The sequence below is a fragment of the Neopsephotus bourkii genome, unplaced genomic scaffold (genome assembly GCF_033783945.1).
Source record: "Neopsephotus bourkii isolate Nb327-2 ecotype Australia unplaced genomic scaffold, CSIRO-AGI_Nbou_v1 NB_845, whole genome shotgun sequence".
Lineage (NCBI taxonomy): Eukaryota > Metazoa > Chordata > Aves > Psittaciformes > Psittacidae > Neopsephotus > Neopsephotus bourkii.
Genome location: NW_026901341.1, coordinates 913,523 through 934,678, shown reverse-complemented (window position 1 = coordinate 934,678; position 21,156 = coordinate 913,523). Strand labels below are relative to the sequence as shown.

General features: G+C 42.8%; 1 protein-coding gene across 7 annotated transcripts in view; it reads left to right on the top strand.

The window, feature by feature from the left end:
* The window catches only part of VPS54 (VPS54 subunit of GARP complex), a 51,658-nt gene extending 30,503 nt beyond the window's left edge, over nucleotides 1-21,155 (top strand). For all 7 annotated transcript variants that reach the window (XM_061356197.1, XM_061356192.1, XM_061356193.1 and 4 more), the window contains 13 exons: nucleotides 181-277; nucleotides 759-1,093; nucleotides 2,759-2,888; nucleotides 3,630-3,811; nucleotides 4,482-4,594; nucleotides 5,838-5,901; nucleotides 7,829-7,934; nucleotides 11,187-11,274; nucleotides 12,799-12,920; nucleotides 13,032-13,112; nucleotides 16,448-16,555; nucleotides 17,445-17,539; nucleotides 19,920-21,155. In XM_061356197.1, coding sequence (XP_061212181.1) covers nucleotides 181-277; nucleotides 759-1,093; nucleotides 2,759-2,888; nucleotides 3,630-3,811; nucleotides 4,482-4,594; nucleotides 5,838-5,901; nucleotides 7,829-7,934; nucleotides 11,187-11,274; nucleotides 12,799-12,920; nucleotides 13,032-13,112; nucleotides 16,448-16,555; nucleotides 17,445-17,539; nucleotides 19,920-20,025 — 1,627 coding nt within the window. In that variant the 3' untranslated portion in view covers nucleotides 20,026-21,155. The remainder of the gene's footprint in view (nucleotides 1-180; nucleotides 278-758; nucleotides 1,094-2,758; nucleotides 2,889-3,629; nucleotides 3,812-4,481; nucleotides 4,595-5,837; nucleotides 5,902-7,828; nucleotides 7,935-11,186; nucleotides 11,275-12,798; nucleotides 12,921-13,031; nucleotides 13,113-16,447; nucleotides 16,556-17,444; nucleotides 17,540-19,919) is intronic.
* The last annotated feature ends 1 nt before the right edge of the window (nucleotide 21,156 follows it).

Sequence of the window (21,156 nt, the reverse complement as noted above, 5' to 3'; positions counted from 1 at the left end):
CCTTTTCCATTCTGCTTGCATACATTGTGTTGATAGTGACTGTTATTTGGGTGATGTCTGTTGTTCTGCCAGCTAAAAGTCTACACAGTTTTCCTTGTATTTATAGTCTATTTTCTATATGCCAGTAGGCATCATGGCCAGTTGACATTTCTGCTTTACTGAATACTGCTCTTTTTTTAGGCTTGCAGACCAGATGAGAATGATGAATTTTCCTCAGTGGTTTGATTTACTGAAGAATATTTTTTCTAAGTTTACCATTTTCCTCAAGAGAATAAAGGTAAGGCATTCATGTACCAAGAGCTTCACATAGTTCAGACATGAAATGGAATGAAGCTACTTCTCATTCAAAGTCTTAAGATGTTGGTTTTGCTTGTGGCGTTTCAAACTTTTGATTGAAAGAAGGATATGTGAATATCAGCATTCAGGACAAAAATGATTAGTGCTAACAAAGAGAGCAGTGGGAAGGAGATAATACCTCTTGTTGTGTGATTACATCCATTTCAGGCTGCTAGGGATTAGGACAGAACTTTTGTATGTGTTAGATTGCTCCAAATGAGGTTTCTTTCACCATTCTCAGAAACATCTGATATTGGTTTTGGTCTTAGACAGATGGGTCTGCCTCTGAATGCTAATTACAGAACAGAAAATAAAGCCAGGATTTAGCGTAGTTTTGTAGGTAAAAGAAAATTTTCTAGCACAAGCATGTGGCACAGAGTTTTGGGGTTTTTTTTTGTAATAAATGTCATATTTCTTCCTAGGCAACATTAAATACTATCCGTAGCGTGGTTTTCTTGGTTCTAGACAAGAACCAAAAAAACAGAGACGTGGAGGACACCTTACAAAAGAACTCTAAGGACAGTACGGTAGACACAGAAGTGGCTTACCTGACTCATGAAGGCATGTTCATAAGCGATGCGTTCAGCGAAGGGGACCTTCCACCTGTAGCAGCTGACACTACCTCTCAAAGAAACACATCTCCAAACAGTGAGCCGTGTAGCAGTGATTCGGTTTCTGAACCAGAATGCACTACTGATTCCTCATCCAGCAAAGAGCAAACCTCGTCTTCGGTTACTGCAGGGGCAGTAGAGATGATGTGAGTAAAGCACACCTTTATGACATGTCAGAAACAAGGTGTTAGGTGCAGGCAGTTGTTTCTAGTGATACAGTAGAAAAATAACCTTGAGGAAGTGCACTCTTCTAGGTAAGTGCAGTGGCTCTCTACCATCACCCCTAAAGATTGCCATCAGATTGCACTGTCCCTGAGTCACCTTTGTTTCATTTATTTGCCTTATTTTCACTTCTGTGGGTGTTAGTACAGGGACTGATTATGTCACCTCTTGGAGAAAAGGACCCCTCTCCATCTGCTGTGCTGGGGAGCCCACTTCTGTAGAGAGCAGGAGAGATGCAAGCCTAGCCTACATAAAAGACATGGTTTGTCATGCCTTTAACAGGCAGAAGCATCTTTGTTCACTGAGGCTGTTTTTTCCATGTTTTTTTTTTGTACGCTGGCTTTATGGAACAAATAAAAATTCCATAAAGCCATCTAAGTAAATAAATAGATAAATTCTAGAGAATTTATTGCTATTCATTGTCACTGTTTAACTACAGTTAAATAAATCCATCTCACTTGTTACCCTGCTGAAAGATGGAAGGTGGTAAGTGGCCTGCTTCCTGTAGCTGATTGGTACTCAAGTGTCTACACTTGTGTGTTGTAGGCAATTGTCAGCTTTGAAAGAAACCTTCTTCAAATCAAAATGCTGCTGAAGGAGATAGATCTAAAATAAATATGTAAATAAAAATTAAAACTTCTGTTTGTTGAAACATCTGTCGTATGCTGGAAGAGAAATTCAGTGTGGAGGTTAGGGCTAGAGTGAGGAGTTGGGAAGGAGGAAGGGGTTGGGTCTGAACTGGTCTGGAGCACTTTGCCAAGTTTGCTAAAAATACACTGCCCAATTAGAGCTCTTGAGCAATAAAGTTGTTTCTGAGGCTGGTTGCATAACTTTGCTCTGAAATGAACTCGCTTCATCCCTCTTCTGGTTTTCTTTCCCCCTCTGCTCTGTGTTTGGAGCAGGCTGATAAAATTACACAGTTAGAACAATGTTAGCCCAGTTGCTGCTTGTAGCCTCTCAGGTTTTCTCTCTCCTCTCATACTGACTGTCTCTTGAGTAACCACACCAGACCAGAAGATTATCTTAACTAGTCGCATGAATAGGGGTTGTGCTAATGGCTGGCCTCAATACAGCAGGCAATCACAAAATATGTTTTTAAAAAGCACTAAATTAGGAGCCTGAAGTGTGAAGAGCTAATAGAATGATAGTCTATAGATCAAGGTCATGGGGAGTGCAGAGTATGTTTTAGGCCTTACATTTACATTGGAAGAAAAATATGATTTATCTGTCATATGCTTGTGGTGTTCAAATATTACAGGAACTGGGTAAATTTTAGCTCAGTAAATAATATTTATTGTATTTAATATTTATTGTATTAGTAATGGCTATGTTGTGTTTTTTCTTAGACCATTAATAGCAATTAAGAGTGTGGATTTAAAACAAAATATCAGGATGTGCAGTTGTGCATTTCCTTGTTAAAAGGTCTGACATGACACTGACAGCAACTTAGAAGATCCCAACTGTACCAAGTGACTTTGGTGACTGACATTTGACAGTTGCTGCAAGGCTCTTTCTTCCTTTAACCTGTGAGCAGAAATACTGTTGTTCTGATAAGCTGACGCTCAACCAATTGGTTCTGTCATTTACAGGATCAGTGATGACATGAAGCTGACTGACCTGGAACTGGTCAGGCTGGCGAACAATATTCAGGAGTTACTTTATAATGCCTCTGATATCTGCCATGATCGCTCAGTCAAGTTCCTCATGGCAAGAGCAAAGGTAAGGAGCATGGTGACTCTTCATTAGGGGCTGTAGTGACAGGACAAGGGGTAACGGGTTAAAACTTAAACAGGGGAAGTTTAGATTGGATATAAGGAGGAAATCCTTTCTTGTTAGGGTGGTGAGGCACTGGAATGGGTTGCCCAGGGAGGCTGTGAATGCTCCATCCCTGGCAGTGTTCAAGGCCAGGTTGGACGAAGTCTTGGGTGAGATGGTTTAGTGTGAGGTGTCCCTGCCCGTGGCAGGGGGCTTGGAACTGGATGATCTTAAGGTCCTTTCCAACCCTAACTATTCTATGATTCTATGGCTCAGACTGCTGTTGATGTCTCATCCTTAATGAGAATTCACTCCTGAGTTACTGGTTTAATGAGTAAGAGTTCTGAAATCGCATTCTCAATTGAGATTAAGTAACCTAACCATTCTGTGAACTGTTCCTACTGCCTCAGGCACTTGATCTTAATGCCCAGAGCACACAAGCATTAACATACTGTGTCATTGTAAGGCAATGTGGGTTTCTGCTGCCTTTTTTTTTTAAATGCTCTGACTTGCTGCCTTTGAAGCTCCATGCAGAGAATGCAAATGTATGACAAGGTAGCAGCTTGCACTGCAGTCTGCCTTCTCTGTCCTATATAGGGTTAAGTGATTTGTCTCGTAAAATACTAGTAGCCACAAGACATGCTGATGAGTTATTTCTTTACATTTCTGAATTTGTCTGCTTACAATGGTTTCCTTTGCACATAGGATGGCTTCCTAGAGAAGCTGAATTCCAATGAGTTTGTTACTCTTTCTCGCTTGATGGAAGGCTTTATCTTAGATACTGAGCAGATCTGCGGCAGGAAAAGTATGTCCTTGCGAGGAGCACTGCAGAGTCAAGCCAATAGATTTGTGAACAGATTCCATGAGGAGAGGAAGACAAAGCTAAGGTATCTGTGTAGAAGATCTTTGTGTTCTTATGTGAATAACTTTATCAGTCGTATGCTAGGCAAACGCAATCTCTTGTTGCCTGAAAGACTAGTAAGCCAGAACACTGGTACTTAAGAGCTGTATTAAACACCAAATTAAACACCAAATATTTTCAGGTGGTTTAGATTTATACTGTTTTCATAATTTAATTTCTTCAGAATGGATTGTTACACACTTAGAATCATACTTACCTAAATGAGGACAATATTTACTACAGGAAGTACTCAAGACTGACATCGAAGGGCAGGATTGCTTTGTCTTAGGGGTTAAGTAACGTGCATCAAGTCTGTTCATTCTCATCCATCAAAAGCTCTTAAAATTCCATCATTTACACATTACTTCAGTGGCAGTGATCTCATAAGAATCTTTATTGCCTAGTGAAGTCTTTTGTCCTCTATGGCAGATAGAATGAGCAAACTCTGATATCTCTAAGCCAATGCTGTGTTTTTCTAGTTTGCTCCTGCCAGTTGTTGGGCACCTCTTTCTAATGAAGATGAATAGTACAGCATTTGGGACAAGTGGCTTTGTTTAAGTTACTGTAGCTTTGCTTCCATGGTATTACCGGCAGGAGAAGTGTCAAGACAAGGCATTTCATTTTCTCAGCCTCCTCTCTTTCGTGTTTTTAACTAGCCTGCTTTTGGACAATGAGCGCTGGAAGCAAGCTGAAGTTCCTGCCGAGTTTCAGGATCTTGTTGATTCAGTGTCAGATGGCAGAATTTCTCTTCCTGAAAAAAAGCCAGCAGGTGTGTATCTTCAGACCTACTGTTAGCCGAGTTATTAGCATTAAATGTTGCTATGCTGTAGAATGTTGATGGATGTAATCCGATGTCACTCTTGATCTGTGTTTGCTCGCTGTCTTTGAAACTTCTTGTGCTGAACTTAAAAGAGTATTTATTTATTGAAACCCATTGAAGTGTTAGCACAGGGAAAGAGCTACTTTTTCGTACAAGTATTCCCAGTGTGTAGAGACTTACCATCTTTGCATAAATTTAGTCTTTCCCCAGAATGTACCAGTGAAGTGTTGCAAGGAACCAAGGAGCACGAGTGTGTGCTCAGCCCCCTTGTCTTAAACAAAGCTTGCTCCTTCACATTACTTCATCTGCCAGTTGTTCAAATGAAAGGCAGCGTGCTATGTGGCTGCTCATGGAAGTGAAAACTCATGTGCATTCGATTATTTACCTTGCCACAGAAACCTCATTTGAACTCAGACAAGTCACTTTTTTCTCCTCATGCCCCATTTCCCGGTGTGCAGAGTGGGAATGGGTAATGCATTCTTAACCTTGTGGGGATATTAATCCAATATTGCAGTGATTAATGTGTGTGAACAGCTAGAAGAAGAAGAAACCATACATAGAGGGGAAGGAAAATGGCAGTATATGAGTGAGTGAAAAGAAAATAAGGTAGCATCATGATGTAGAAACCCTGACCCTGCAACAGGTATATAGTAGCTACAGAGAGTGTATTAGGCAATAATCACTCCAGTTATTGAACACGACACCAAAATATGCTCGCCAACCATTGCCCTTAAAGTAAGCTCTTGCACCTTCCTTCAAGAAGATGGGAAACCTGTGGCATAAAAAACTGCATCAGGAAGAGCTTCTACTATGAAGCCTGAGTGTTTGAAACTAAAATATTAATATACACAGCAAGTCATTTGAGAATGTGTAGTAGAAAACCCAATGACTTTTTCTGCTTTTCTTCTTCTATTTGTAACCTTGTATTTGAAGTTTCTAATTACATGACAACTGTGGGGCTTTAGGGGATTTTTGGTCTAAAATACCAGAAGATGACAAAGTACAGGTTGTACTAATTAGGATGGGTGACCAACTGTATAATAAATATGGTAAAAGAGAGCAGTGCTCCAAGGATGGATGGTGTTTTATCCCAAGACTTAGCAAGGGAACACTAGATTTTTAGAAACTAGCATTCTTTTATACTTGTTTTTAGTTCAACTTGTCCCTTTTCCCTTATTGCCAACATCTCTAGCTACTGAAGAAAGAAAGCCAGCTGAATTCCTTATTGTTGAAGGACAAAAATATGCAACAGTTGGGTAAGATGCACTCTTTTCTGTTATCAGTGCATTATTTGGCAAGAGCTTTTGAGTAGAACTGTGATGAATACTAACAGCTTTAACAGTCTTTTAAGGATAAAAAACCTCTTCTCTTTCCACAGGCTAGATTCTATTTAGTTCCCAAACAGTTCTAAAACATTGCAAGCTCTTCTGTCCATTAAAATGCTGTTTCTTCTCTGAAATTTATGATTTCGTTAGTTTTTATTTCCCCCACCCCTCAGTTATTTAATGAAAACACATAGTCATGAAAATACAGGTTTGTCTTCATACCACACTTGTTATTTCTTGCAATGTAGGTTATCTCTGTCAAAATCATAGAATCGTATATACTTTGGGTTGGAAGGGACCTTTAGAAGTCATTTAGTCCCTATCCTTCTGCTAAAATATTTGTTCCCATCCTTCTTATAAGCCCCTTTTAAGTACTAAAAGGCTACAATAAGGTTTCTCCAGAGCCCTGTCTTCTCTACACTAAACACCCCCCAAATACATGAGTCTACTAGTGAATGATTGCTTATCTTACTCAGGATAAGAAATAAGATATGGGTTGTCTCAGAAGCTGCATACGCTGTTGCTTTGGATTGGAAAGTAGTTTCTTAAAGCTGGTTGTATCAAAGACATTTTAAAATATGATACTCGCATACATCTTTCATTTAAAAGCATGCTGTGTTTCCAACAACTGTGAGGCTTGAGCATTAAATATACATGAGAGCGTTTTTGGGGAGGGAGTAAAACCTGAAAGATCTCACTCCCCAGAGTCTTAACATCAATTTACCCCAAACTTAAAAGTTCGGATTTACATAATGTCTTTGACCAGCTGTCATTTTATGAGTTGCTTCACGATGATATCATTGTTCAGTTAGAAGCAGAAGCTGATGGCTCACAATTTCTGTGCCAGCCAACTGATACCATTGTAAAAGATCATTTCAGGTTGAGTAGAAGCATTTGAACATGCTTTAAAGGATAAAATTGAATTAATGGATGGTGTGTTTGATAATCCATCTCTGTTTATTTGAAACTTGATATATTTGGCTTTGTGAAGCAATTGTCAGCTTCATGTTGGTGCACATATTTGTTTCGGTTCTACACATTTTTGCAGTTTCATTGTATTTAATCAAATAAAATGCGTTCATGAAAAGAAGCCCAAATAATTCCCCAGGTATTTATATTCCAGTTCATTGTTCATCATCTTTCTGCACTCTGCTGCTTCAAGGAAGAAAGAGATTTAACTTTTTGAAACGTTAGAATATCTACTCTGAACATTTGATCTTGCTTTTGTTTTCTTGCCCCCTGTGTATTTGAATTCAGAGGAACATACCTGCTCTTTCTGGATTCCATCCAGCAGCTCCCAAATTCTCCAATGTCTGCTGAATTCAAGGGAAATGGCAGGTGTTGAGCATCTTTGAATATTTGGTGCTTTTTCTTCAAAGCTGCTTTATCTGTTGTGACTCCTTAGCATTCATTGCATCCTTTTCAGTGGTGGTTGTTGTCCACATTCTCTAGATTTTTATACTTGCTTAAAGTTGGCCAGAGCTATACAGCTGAATAAGACAGGAGCTTTGCATTATTTGTCCCCTGCCAACATCTACATGAAGACTTCTAGTTCCACTAGAACCACTAGTAGCTTTTTTGGAGATTAGAAAGCTGTATCAAGGAACCTCACAGATTTTCTCTCACATATGTTAAGTACTTTTCCAGATGCCACCCTGTGGAGTTGGGTATTCTTCATAACCATCTTTATGTGTATTTTCTTTTATGTTTTACTTCTATGTCAGATCAGTTAGTGGGTTTATTTAATGTTATAACGTGTAGATTAGGTAGCTTTCTGTTAGCATGACTGTCCCATGTTTGATTTTTGTCAACATCTTCCGTGCACTGAGATGACATTTGTCTGTTTCCTCTCTTGTAGGACAGTATTGCTATTAATAAGAATAATCCTTGAGTACTGCCAGTGTGTGGATAACATTCCGTCCATCACCACTGACATGCTTACCCGCCTGTCCGATTTACTGAAGGTATGGCTCCAGATGTACCATCTGTGCTAATCAGGGGTATCCAGGGCAGAGAACGTGTCTTACTCTGTGATGCTTCACGTGTTTTTATGATTTCATATAAATGATACCAATTGTCTATAAATGAATGTGTTTGTTACTGTGTCATAAGGTGGCCTTTTAAACTAAGGGAATTAAAGATGCAATTGGTTATGTGAATTAACTTCGGGAAGGCTGCCTTTCCACTTGTTTAATTGGAAATCCCATCTTGTTGTACTTGTCATAGCTGCTTGTCCTTCAGGCTGGGTATAGAATTAATGCTGCTGAAGAAAAAGCAGTTTGGTCTCAGATGCCAGAGACATACATCTATATTCAGGGTGGAAACAAGTCCCTGGGTTTTTACAAGTCAGTAGAGGTATAGTCAGTAGAAGCATGAAAAATAGTATGGGATGAAGCTTCTGTTGTAAAATGTAAAGATGATGAAAGACCAGGACCTGTTTGTCATTTATTTCTCACTAAAGAAGAGAAAAGCTGGTAAAGCACATACAGAGCAAGGTAATTATAAGTAAACAGTAATAAAAGAAGCACAAGAATGCACCTTAAAACGGTCATATATTTATATAGTTTCCAAAACCTAGCAGTTAATTTATTTCAAGGTTTCACTTGTGTCTTTGCTCACAAAGGTTGTGTCAGATATTGAGATTTCTAAACGTCAGCATAATCAATAAAAGGTTAACAGATTCTACTCTTCAGAAGTATACTGTACTCTAAGGTAGGGGCAGGGAAGGTGAAACACAGCCTGGGAGATGGATCTTTAAATAATCCTCCTGTTGATAGTTCTTACCTGAATACCCAGATGCAGATACACTCCTCCCTGTAGTCATCATTAAGGTTCATCCATGAACCTTTCCCTTTGAAGGTAGTGTCCAAGGCAATTCAGTAAACCTGGAGCTGGGAATGCCCCTCTTCACCTCCTGTTCTCCAGTTGCTGCTTCATTCAAGTCTGGCAGCACCTTTTTGCAGACAGGTAGAATAGCAGCAGATGCCTCAGACATGGCCAGATTTGCATCTACTTCTCTCTCCCTCCCCTATCTTGTTCCAGCTCTATGTATTTTATTTTATTCCTCAGTAGTCACACATCATATGCAGTTTAAATACTGTATTTCCTATCTGGCAGCAAAGTTCCATCAATTGAAAAGATGACAAGAACAGCTAGCAAAAACAAAAGCTCATTTTCTGCTGCTTTGAACAAAGTAAGAGCTATTCATTTGTCTTTGCAGGTCACCACACATTTTGACAGCTGTCAGAGCTTGCAAGCTTTGAAGGTAGCACGATATGGTGGAAACTGCAAAGAGTTTCCAGTTAGTGGAATTCCAGGCCGTTCTGACCTGTGGGTGTGAGCAGAGTGAGCTGGCACCTATTTTATCATGGATAAAAACATGATCATAGTTCCTGGAGTTGTCTAGGTGATGCAGACGAGAGGGCTTGCAGCCACAGTGCCAGAACACAGGAATGATATCCTCCAAACAGTCACAAGGAGGGGATATTGCTCTTTCAACAGTTCAGGCATGCTGCTCCCTCACTGCTTTGTCTGCAACAGGCTGTCCGATAGCTGAGTAATATGCACAACAGGCAGGGCGAGAGGATGAGTGTCTATCATGCTTTATAAAGTGTGTATTTAATGGTCTGCCACACAGTCAAAGAGTTAGCACTGTAACTTCAGAGAAGCTTAGGCTGTGTAGGATACAGGTCTTTGGCTCAGTGGATCTACTACTGAAGTCCACCAGGAGGCATAAGAAAAGGTTTTGCTTTTGCAGGAGGAGGAGATGAAATGACTGTCAGTTTCAGAACCTGACTTCCGTCTGAGAGCAGAGTAGATTATGCCTCTCAGCTCAGGGACCACACATATTTCAGGTTCAGTTGTGGCACTTAGGTGTGGGTTGCTTTTTTGGCCCTGGGTACACAACTGAGGCAGCCCAGAGCAAGTGTGTGGGGTTCACAGTGCTCCTCAGTTTTGGGACTGACTCCAAGCAATAACCAGAAGAATTGTTTCCTGTTTTTACTTGAGCTGGGTTGAAATTTTTGGGTCTGTTCTTGCGTTACTGTGAAGCAAGACCTGTGAAGCAGGATTGTGTGCCCCCAGAAAAAGGAGCTCTCTGCGAGTGAAATCCTCTGTGCTGCAGACACGAGCTGCAGGGTGATCTTGTCATAATACTTGTGAATCTTTCTTCAGGTGCATGAAACAGTCAGCTCTCTGTAGGTTTTTGTCTCCCAGTTTCCACCCCAGCGTCAATAGGACAGTTCTGTTCAAACATGTACCCTGGGACTTACTCGGTGCAGGAGATAGGGACAACAGCAATGGCTCCTCTGTCTCTACTGCATCACCCAAGCCACTGTAGATTGTCTGGTGTCTCAAGCTGGGTGATGGAGCAGAATTCCAAAATAAGACAGAATATGCTAAAAGGAGCTGTGTTGCTGCCCAGAGACTTTGCTGGCCTGTGTGCATGGTGATAACATTTTTCCTGGAACTAAGGAAGATCAAGTCATGAGTTGCCCACTATATCTGGAATTCTTACAGAATTGGGGTTTGACATGGCTTAACATCATCTGTACATAATTTCTTAATCTTGGTATTTTATAGTGTTACAAACAGAGATGCAGCCACCTCAGCAGCAGTGAGTTTCAGTGCTTTCAAGTTTCCTTTAACATCAGGAGTGGGGAAGGTCTAGAGCCAGAACAGAAACTTGTTTTCATATTTTCCATTCTGATATTGCACGTCTCCTCTACTTAGCAGAAGTAGTGAGATCTCTACCCATCTCTCCATCCAAGGCCCTGGTATGAGAAGCAGGTCTTACAGATTCCTAGTACAAAGCTGGTTTTGTGTGCTGCTTTCAAAGCAAGGCTGAACATAGTGTGCAGCAAGGCTGACTTGCTGCTTTTCTTTCACGCTCTTGAAACCTCACCCAAAGATCTCGTAGAGAAGCAGAGATCAGTCACTGAATTGAAATCACTGTGGTTTTAATACTGGTATTTCCCTTTGCTGAAATGCTGCCTTGAGTGCTCTGGCATAAACCGAGTCAAAAAATGCTATTGAGAGTAGTTTTGTCTTAACAGTTGTGGACTCCTCTGCAGTACAGAATATGAAACTCTGGAAGTGGCCTTCGTAATAATCTTATTTAATCTTGCAAAGTTCTGTTGATGGTATTTGTAAACTGTGGTTGTGTGTAGTTAAAGAGCCAGCATGCATTTTCACTGCCTGTTTTTTCTTTCTCACAGTATTTCAACTCCAGAAGTTGCCAACTAGTGCTTGGGGCTGGTGCATTACAAGTTGTCGGTTTGAAAACAATCACTACAAAAAACCTAGGTATGGTTTCCTACATTTTAAAATCTCAAAAACACCCTAAACGTTTGTGTTACGCTTGGTGATGCTGTGTATGGAACACAGGGTGTAACACAGCCATTGCTGGTTAGGCGGTAAAACATATATAAAAGCTGATTGTCTGATTAAGGGATGCAGTAAAATCCATACAGTTCCTTTGCTGTCTACTGGACCACTTTAAATGTAAAGCTCTGCTGTGTTACATGAAGGAAACAGGAACAAATATACAAGCTAGAAAGTTTTCCATGACAATGTTTTGACTGTGGGAAGGTATAGCTGCTTTTTTTGGTGGTGACTTAGGCATGCTTGGGAGCTGCTTAGTGTTCAGATCTTGAGACTGGGTGGGGATAGGTAGGGGAATGCAGCCAAACCCCTGTCTCCCTGTGCATTTCGCTGAGCTGTGCTGTGCTCTCTGCCCCATGGTGCTGTATTCTGTCATGCTGTGTCCACACATAGCTCCTGTGGGTTATAACCACATGTCAGTAATGCACAGAGGGATTTCTGTGGGTGGCTCTGGATCAAGAAGTCTTTATGTGGCTGAATGTCCTGGCACAGTCAGGTAGCTTAAGAACTCTGTGGCTGTGTGCTGAATCCGAATTACGATGTGGCTTAGATTAGAGTTTCTCATTTTCAGTGTGCAGCTATTTAGCTGAATTACCAGCTCCAGCTTACCCTCCTGGACAGCCTTGGCTGCTTTGAGGAGCTGGGGAGAACTAGTTGCCCTGTTCCATGCTCCAGAAAAGTGACACGCTACTCAAGACCCCCAGTTTTAAACTGTCTCCTGATATTAAGAGGCTTTAGTTGATGGTTGAAGCAAGTGTTCAAACTTCCAGGATGTCCTGATCACCGATCTGCCTTTCCCTCTTTGAAAGAGAAGTAGGAGGATGACTTGAGAGGGGCCATGAGCCAAAGTGTCGGAGCAGACAACACAAAAAGTAAGGCTGGCTCAGGTCTTTGCTCCAGAAGGCTTAGCCAGTGTGGTGACCATGCTGGCACCACTGTGTGTTCTGTGGCTCAGGCCCTGTTGGACAGCACAGGGTAAGCTCAGCTTTGGAAATCCCGTAGGCAGGAGCAGGTTATGAGCAGCTCGGCAATGGCAGGGCCGGGTGTTTATGTACTTCTCCTGCAGAAGAAATATTGATGCCTTGAGAATGTGGCTGCTGCCGAGCTCAGGTAGCTGATGAGTCAGGTCTTTGGAGATCTCTCCGATGTCTGCATGTGCTCAGGGCTCAAAATGTCAAGTAGACACTTAAAGCCTCTTGTAAAATGAGTCCCTTGCCCCATATCTTACAGCAGCTGGGTATGATCAGCCAGGTACTAGTCTGGTGCGTTCACTGGGTGAGGTTTCCCAGTGGAAACAAACACCTCCTGGTTTAAAAACTGAATAAAGGCATGTTAAATTGTCAGATCCGTTATTTATGTTAAAGGGGATACAGTCTGTGCAAAATGACTCTTCCTGTGTAATAATGAAGTTATTTTTCTTTCCCTCTCTCTCTTCTGGATTTACAGCCCTTTCTTCACGTTGCCTACAGCTAATCGTACACTACATTCCTATTATCAGGGCTCATTTTGAAGCTCGTCTGCAGCCGAAGCAGTATAGCATGCTCAGGCATTTTGACCACATTACAAAGGTAATTCTTCTGGCATTTCCTAATGAAACACAAAGTTCTGCTTTTCAGGCGTGCTCTGAAGAATATGAATGCTATTAGGTAGTAAATAAAACCTGCTTTCTTCCATTACAGGATTATCACGACCACGTAGCTGAGATTTCAGCAAAGCTCGTTGCCATAATGGATAGCTTATTTGACAAACTGTTATCCAAGGTAATGATTTATGGAAATAATTACACGCTCTCTAAATTTCAACTGGAGGTCTCATTGTATACAACAGTCTGGATATTTCAAATGGAGACACAGACTTTCCCAATAGGGACTTGTTTAAGCTTCTTTAAACCATGTAAACACAGAGCTCTGTGCTGTGCTTGTGAATGTGTTTTGTCTTTAACATTTGCCACCTGGGTGTCATTTGCCCCCACCAGAAGACGTTGTTTGTTTTCTCCTTCAGCAGTAACTTCAGAACTGCTTTGCTTGGTGCTTGGCTCTGGTGTTTAGAAACTGAAGTGCTCTCCTACTCTCAGCAGTTTTATCTACTGACAGCTCTTATCTGCAGGCAGGCTGAGCCAGTTCCCGTTTCCTGCTCTTCCCAGCAGTGCCTCTTTGGAAGTGGGGAGGGTGTAATTTCCTGCAGCTGAGGAAACAGCAAAAACTGCTGAGGAGGATGAGTTTATGGAGGGGAAGGACCAGCCCATCTATTGGGCTGCAGGCCTGGGGACTGAAGGTCCGTGCGTAGCAGTGTTAATAGCTGACCCATGAAGTGCTCCTGGTGGTTTGCTTTCTGAGCACTGATCAGTGGAACAGGTTGGTCCTGAGCTGGATCCACTCAAGGTGGAATATGCTGACAGTCTGCCCCAAGATGAGACCTCCTGGGCCCATAGACCTAATGGATAAAGAACATGAGCTTTTAGAGCTGAGTGTTTTGCTTTGCATCTTACGCTCTTTACAAAGAAGCTGTTCCATGAGAGAAGTAAATCAATTATTTAGTGACAGATTTGGTTTATTGGCATGGACCAAGCTCTTCCTTATAGGAGCTTATGAGAAGCAGAGGTTGGGGACGGACTGATGGAGCCTGCAGGGAGACAGCTGCAAGAAGCAGGATTTCTGTCTTCTTTGCTGTTTCTATTATTTTATTGTTTATTTTATATTGTGCTTTCTCTTTTCACCCGTTTCTTTGGGCTATTAAATAGTGTTACTGAAACTCAAGGGGGAAGAAAGAGCCAAAGCATTTCAATTAGGATTCTTGTATTTGCACTTTTAAAACCATGTTTATGTCCTTTTCTAGAGATCAAGTACCCATCTGCTGCTTTTTTGTTGTTATTTTATTTGGGTTATTTTTCCCCATATAGAAATACCTGTTCTATGAAGTAAATTGACTTTCTATCACTTTACCACTTATCTCTTGCAAATAAGAGACAAATGCAAGAATTTAGGTTGTTGATACTGAACAAGTTAGCCCACAACAGACCAGTAACACTGCTTATGTTCTTGGTGGTAGTGAGTAGGTATCCATCCCTTACTGTCCTTCCATCTTTACACCCCGTTCTCCCCTTCTGAGCTGGCATGAGATATAAACAGAGAATATTTGTGTCCTTTAGAGTTCTTGAAGGCTCACATGAATGCAACCCACACAGCACAGGAGAAAAGGAGACCCCGTGTTGATTTTCCTCCATTCCCAACTTACCCCATAATTTGGCTCATCTTGTTCCTGAAATAATAAAACCTTGGCACTGGAGGCTGTGAGGAACATAAAACCAGGAAATGTGCAAACGAGCATGGCAGTGCAACCATGTCACTGTGTCCTTTGGTTTATATGTTCTTGTGAGAGTCCATTTCAGTGCTGCCTGGATAAAGTGGTCACCTGCTTTGAAGTGTGGGAATATGAATGACTAAGCAAGTGAGTTTCACAGCAGTGCATGTCCAGCATGGTTTGAAGACTGGCATTGCACAGTCCAGAAACCTGCTCTGTAGGAGACCAGCAGTTTGTTCCCGTAGATGGGACGTTGACCTGGCACTTGGGTAACATGGACAAGTTACTTTCCCATTTCCAGGCTGTGCTTCCCTCTGGGAGCTCCTTGGAACAGGACCTGTCTTCACACTGCCGCAGGATGAGGCTGTGCACTCAGTGAGGCATTTCCCAACAGCATGGGCAGTTCCCAGCATCTGTTCATTAACTCTGGCAGGGAGATAAAGCAGGAACAGGGTATTTGCAGCTATAATTAACATGTGAAGAAGGCGTAGGTTTTTATAAAGGGGTAAATGTTCATGGAAAGAATCCAGTGGGAGTTCTGAGCTGCTCTTGGAGACTGCTGTCTTGTGACTGCTTGGACAGAAGAGCACTAATCTTTTTCTCTGATCCCTCATGGTATTACAGGCTGTTGACCTTAGCTGGAGATAAAAATGGCCAGCACCTCACAGGGCTGGATGGAGCTCATGTTTCTCTCTGATGCTGTTGCTTTTCACCCATCACGGTGAAGAGTTTGATGTGTCTGTAGTCATGCAAGAGCCATGGCTGCAAGTTGCCAGTCCCCTTTGGCTTTACAGCGTACTGGTAAATAGTAAATTACTGTTGCCTAACTCTCGTGCCTTGAGGCACAATCCTGTGTGCTTTGTGGTTGTTCCACACAGGGTTCCTGGAGCAATAAGCACTGTTTTCTGCTACTCTCCCTGTCAAAACAGGCCATTGGCTTGGCCTTTCATAAAGATGTTCTCCAAGCTCCTCATTTCTTTCATTCTCTCACACACAGGCAAGCTTTGATCTCTTTCACAACCCAGCCCAGCCTAAGAGAGACCATCTCCTCCAGTGTGTTTGTAAAGAACTTAGTTACAGTGATTCAGTTCTTCCACTGAACTGTGCAAGGCTCTGGAGGGGAGAATCACCCTACCAAAGGTTCACCTACCAGTGTTTAACCCAGGCCTGTGCCAGCACAGCCTCTCCACCAGGAACTGAAGGGGGATGTTGTTTGGGTTTTTTCTTTGATAAATCTGGAGTTTTCAGGAGCTGCCATTACTTCACACTTTCCTTCCCTTGTTTCTTCAGAAATTGGGACATTTATGATCTCGGAGAAGTAGGTTTCTGTCATCAAGTCCTTGGGGGGCACATTCCTCAGAGGTAGAGCTGCTTGTCTGTCATTGACTCACACAAATAGGAAGGAGTGGGCCAGCTAGCAGGCCACATGGCGTGCATCTGTGGAGCTGGCACAGTGATTATTCTCTCTGTATTTCACAGGGTAGTGGGAACCAGCAAAAAGCAGTGAGCAAAGAGAAGCAATTCAGGGTAACAAAGATGAATAGATTGAGTTATGAAATCCTCAGATTCCATACTGTTTCAAGTGTTCCTGCTTGCTTATAAAGCAAGAAATGCTAAAAGACCATGATGGGAGTCCTTGGCTGAACCAGGTCATGCCCAGCTTTAATTTGTAATGTCCTAAATGAACCCTGATTCGTGATGGCATTAGCAACGCAGAGCTTCAGGTTGGGAGCTCTCCTATATAAACTGTTTTAAAGTGGTAAGAAGGAGTAACTGGCTCTGGTTTTATTTCCAGTATGAAGTGAAGGCTCCTGTTCCTTCAGCATGCTTCAGGAATATCTGCAAGCAAATGGCAAAGATGCATGAAGCTATATATGATCTCCTTCCCGAGGAGCAAACTCAGGTGAATGTTATTTTTGACATCCCTGTAACACCTCCTATGCAAGTGCACATGAACTGGGTACCAGGAGAGACTTCTGCTTTGTACAGGGGGGAAGGGAATTCTTTACTGAGTCTTTGTGAAGCCCACACACTAAAGGGGTTGGCAGCAGTCACACTGACAGCTCGGTCTGAGCTGGAGGAAATGTTTGGATGTGCAGGGAGAATGATAAGACATGCAAAAGAACTGAGTGATGCCAGCGTTTTGAGTGGCATTTTAGTGCCTAGGGAGGTGAATCAGTTCAGGAACTAGTGCTGAAACGACACAAATGGCAACACTTTGAGGCTCAAGTCCAGCCCTTTTAGAGACTTCTTCTGAAAGGCTGCTCAGACATGGTGGCTTTTGAAGGTCCCTGAATGTATTATGCTGCAGGTTGTACCAGGTGTGCTTTCTGGGTGTTTTGTTGCAGTCATTTCTACTGTAGAGTTGTAAATCTAACGATGGGAAGGACTGAACCAGTCACTGAATACACCAACTTGGAGCTTCTCTTTTGCACTAACTAAATGGTCCCTTGAAACTGTTTAAGGGAAAAAAGACTAAGCAGTTACAGTACAGGAAAGAGACTTGTTATTTTATAGCCACAATGCAAGTCACTAGGTACTTCAGGAAACAGGAAGATTCATGTTCTAAAGAATGTGGCCTCTAAGAGCCATATGTAACGATTAAGTGAGGATGTCCACTGTCCTCTGTGGTACGAACTGTGTATGGCCACGAAGGTTAGGAGGCCAAAGGGAAGATCATGGGGATTGCAATACAAAAGCGAAGATTTGGTGTTTGCAGGGTATCTCCGCTGTGGAGGCGGTGGTGCAGGCGTGGGGATGCTTCCTCACTCTGCCTCTCTGGTTTCTTCCAGATGTTGTTTTTACGCATCAACGCAAGCTACAAACTTCACCTGAAGAGGCAGCTGGCCCACCTCAATGTGGTCAATGACGGAGGACCTCTGAACGGGTATGCTTGGGCATTTGGGGTTTCATTGCTTACTTGAGGTGAGCAGGCGTTGTCTGCTGCAAGAAGTTGTGATTGCGGAATGCAGCCATGCTCCATGTTTCAGTATGTCCCATCTGGAACTTCCTTACAGCAGAGGATGTGACTTATGCCTCTGTAGCTAGGAACACTGGGAGCTGGGCATTGTCCTACTGGAAACCTGCTGTAGGTTTCCTCATTTGTGGATTGCTTTTTCTCCTCTTGTGACAGCTGTAGCCACAGTTTAATTCGCAGGAATTGCATGATTCATGAAGCAGTTTTGAAACGTGGAGGATGACTCACGGCGCTAGCAAAGCAAATGTAGGAAATGGTATTTCATCCGTGCCATGGGCAGCTTCTCCACTGAAACTGGTTTTGCAGTAGAACTACATTGGAAACAGGAGATGATGCTCACAGAGCTCTTCGCCTTGCCCAACACAGCCCTCCATTGCCACACTGGTCAGTAGTGCCTCTCTGGGGAGGAGGTGGCTGGCTGTGCCTTGTGTCCCACACCCCCCAGGAGAGCCATCAGCCTCCTGCAGCCCAAACTCTGCTGTAAGTTGGGTTGTCCCCAGCACAGTGGGGTTTGTAGTTGTTCTTGATGACCTGGCGGTGTTTATTTAGAGTGTAGTAAGGGTGATACTGGTGTACCCATATGTGAGAAAGCATTGTCTTAGGTTGAAGAAGCCAGAGAGGGAAGCTTATAAACGTTTCAAACATTACTGCAATGAAGAAGAGGACTGCAGTACCTCTCTTCTGAAGACAGGCTGAGAGAGCTGGGGTTGTTCAGCTTGGAGAAGGCTCAGGGGAGACCTTAGAGCAGCTTTCAGTGCCTTAAAGAGGCTACAAGAAACCAGGACTTTTTATGAAGACACATAGTGACAGGACAAGGGGGAATGGCTTTAAACTGACAGAGGGGAGACTGAGATGAGCTCTTAGGAAGAAATTCTTTCCTGTCAGGGTGCTGAGGCTCTGGCACAGGTTGCCCAGAGAAGCTGTGGCTGCCCCATCCCTGGCAGTGCTCAAGGCCAGGTTGGACACAGGGGCTTGGAGCAACCTGATCTAGTGGAAGGTGTCTCTGCCCATGGCAGGGGGTTGGAACTGGATGGGCTTTAAGGTCCCTTCCAGCCCAAACCAGTCTGCGATTCCAAAAGTTTTGTTCCTATTCCTGTCCTGCTCTAAGCTTATTTATCCTTGTACTCTGTGAAAGAGCTTATCTGAAATGGTTTTTTGTACTTCTTTGTGGTATATGTGCAGGATAACACCCAGCTGCCTTTGGTACCTCCTGAAGTATTTGTGAGCCAAGAAGCTTACTGCATGGCAGTCAGGGCACAACCCCAGCAGAAAGGAGAGCACCCAGAGCATGTTGGGGAGCGTTTCACAGTGCACTGTGCTGTCTTCATCCTGCTCTTTGATGCTTGTAGTCAGATGGCCTAAAAGGATCCCTTTGAGATGGGAGGGCTGAGGGCAGGCGTTCCAGTGATGTACTGGTGGTGTATTTCCCAGCACACTCATCCTCCCTGCCAGAAGGGTGTCCCTGCTGCCACTGGGAACAGGCCTACCCCACGCTTGTTTGTTCCACAGCAGTTTCTTACTTCAGGACACAGCTCTGGGAATGCAGTCGGGGCTGTTGAAGAAAGGAAACATCAAACACTGCTGTTCTTGCTGCTGTTCCAGCAGTCTTCACTGACCTAGTTCTTAACGTGCTTTTCTGATCCTTGGCCTATTTTAAACTGCTTGTTTCTATAGTAATAGTAACAATCCAGGACTCTGAATCCTGGTTTAATGTTTTTACTATGAAAATACAACTTTTAATCCTCCACCTTGCTCCTTTCGAACTAGAAACGTTATGATCACACTTACGATACATACTGTCCTGGTGTGCATGAGGGATTTTCACTCTGTATTAACTACTACAAACAGTGTAACTGTTCTGCTGTTTGGTTGCTTTTACATTAACCTGCTAGGATACAGACGTTAATGCTGCAATAATTAATATCCCAATTGATGGAATGGAGGTTTAAGTCCAGATAAGGCAGGGATTACAGCAAGAGAAGTTCCAGATTTTAGATTCCTGCTGAGTTTTCTGAACTTGATGTTTGAAGTTCTCCATTTTTAGGGAAGCTTTACCTAGTAAAATGTTAGTTTTGCACCTACAGTAATCCTGCTAGGTACAATCACTGCTGTTAAACCACATCTGTAGCAGTGAGTTTTGAATTGACAGGTAAAACGTCTCATCCAGGCATAGCGTTTGAACATCTATTGCTGTAATTGCCCAAGTCATGAACAAACCCTGTTTGTTTCTGACTGCTCTGGGTGGATGTGAGAGGTTCAGGCGCTAACCTTATTGTATGTTTCACTGCAGACTGGTTACTTCAGATGTAGCTTTTTACACTGGAAACCTTCAAGCCCTGAAAGGCCTTAACAACTTAGACCTAAACATGGCTGAAATCTGGGAGCAGAAGAGGTGATAATCCACTGGGAGCAGTCACTTGGCGCTGACAACAGACTGACTTTCTTCTAAGCAGCCTGACGACTGTGAGGTGAATACTTAAGACCAGAGTCCAAGAAAGGACACTATTGATAGTCGGGGAAACTTAGACACAGAGCGAGCTGCAGGGAGTGATCTTTACAGTGTCCTTCAGCAAGAAACAAGCGATCAGCTGTCTGTGCAATGTTTTTTCATTCTCTCTGGAAACAGACTCAGGTTTCTTTGGACCAAATCCAAAAGAACACATAGCTGTAACACAGCTGTAGTTGTCTAGAATGCTCTGTATATCTTTATATTAAAAAGATGCTTTGCATTTCTTCTAGTGCAATGAAATTCACATGGTGTCCCACCTTATTTAATGATGGTACAATATGAAAATCCTGCAGTTGGAACTCTGTAGAAAATGTTTTTCTCTATGAAAACTATGCTGTTTAAAATTTATTTTTTTACAGAACTTTATATAAATAAATGTCTTTTGATTGCTTGCATATAGGATTCAGATTTGTTAGGGAGCAGCCCTGTTCCAGGGGGGTTCTCACAGCTGGGCTCTAAACTGCCACCTGAAGATAGGACTCTAACAGGCAGTTGGCTGAAGCCATCATCAAAGAAGTAGTGAGGACAGAACAGGTAGTAAAAGGGGTAGGGATGGCTTCCTGCCCTTGGCACGGCCACTGCCAGGAGGGAAGGACAGGGAGTGTGCTTCAGGGCTTTGCTTATTGCTCTGCAGTGCTATAGACACAAAGTGATGGGTATAACATCTGAGGAGGACACAGAAAACAGGGCAGGAAGGATCTTAAAGTTTTTAGGCTGCTTGTACAAGGTTGCACCACCGAGGAAGGTGCAACGGAGATTAATTTATTGAAGAGTTTTTAACACTACCTTTTAAGACTGGACGCTGCCAGTACTAAGGAAAAGTGCCTGTGTATCTCACCTCACACCTCTCTCCCGACCCCTAGTCCGAGTGCCTAACCCTGTGCTGCTGATGTACGATGGAATGGTCTACAGTGTGTGCGTGTATGTGTGCGCCTCGGGTTCTCCAGCCAGGCATGCTTATCTGTTAGCAGAACAGATGTCATTAACTGTCGGTCGAAATAAAGCTCTAAAATCACAG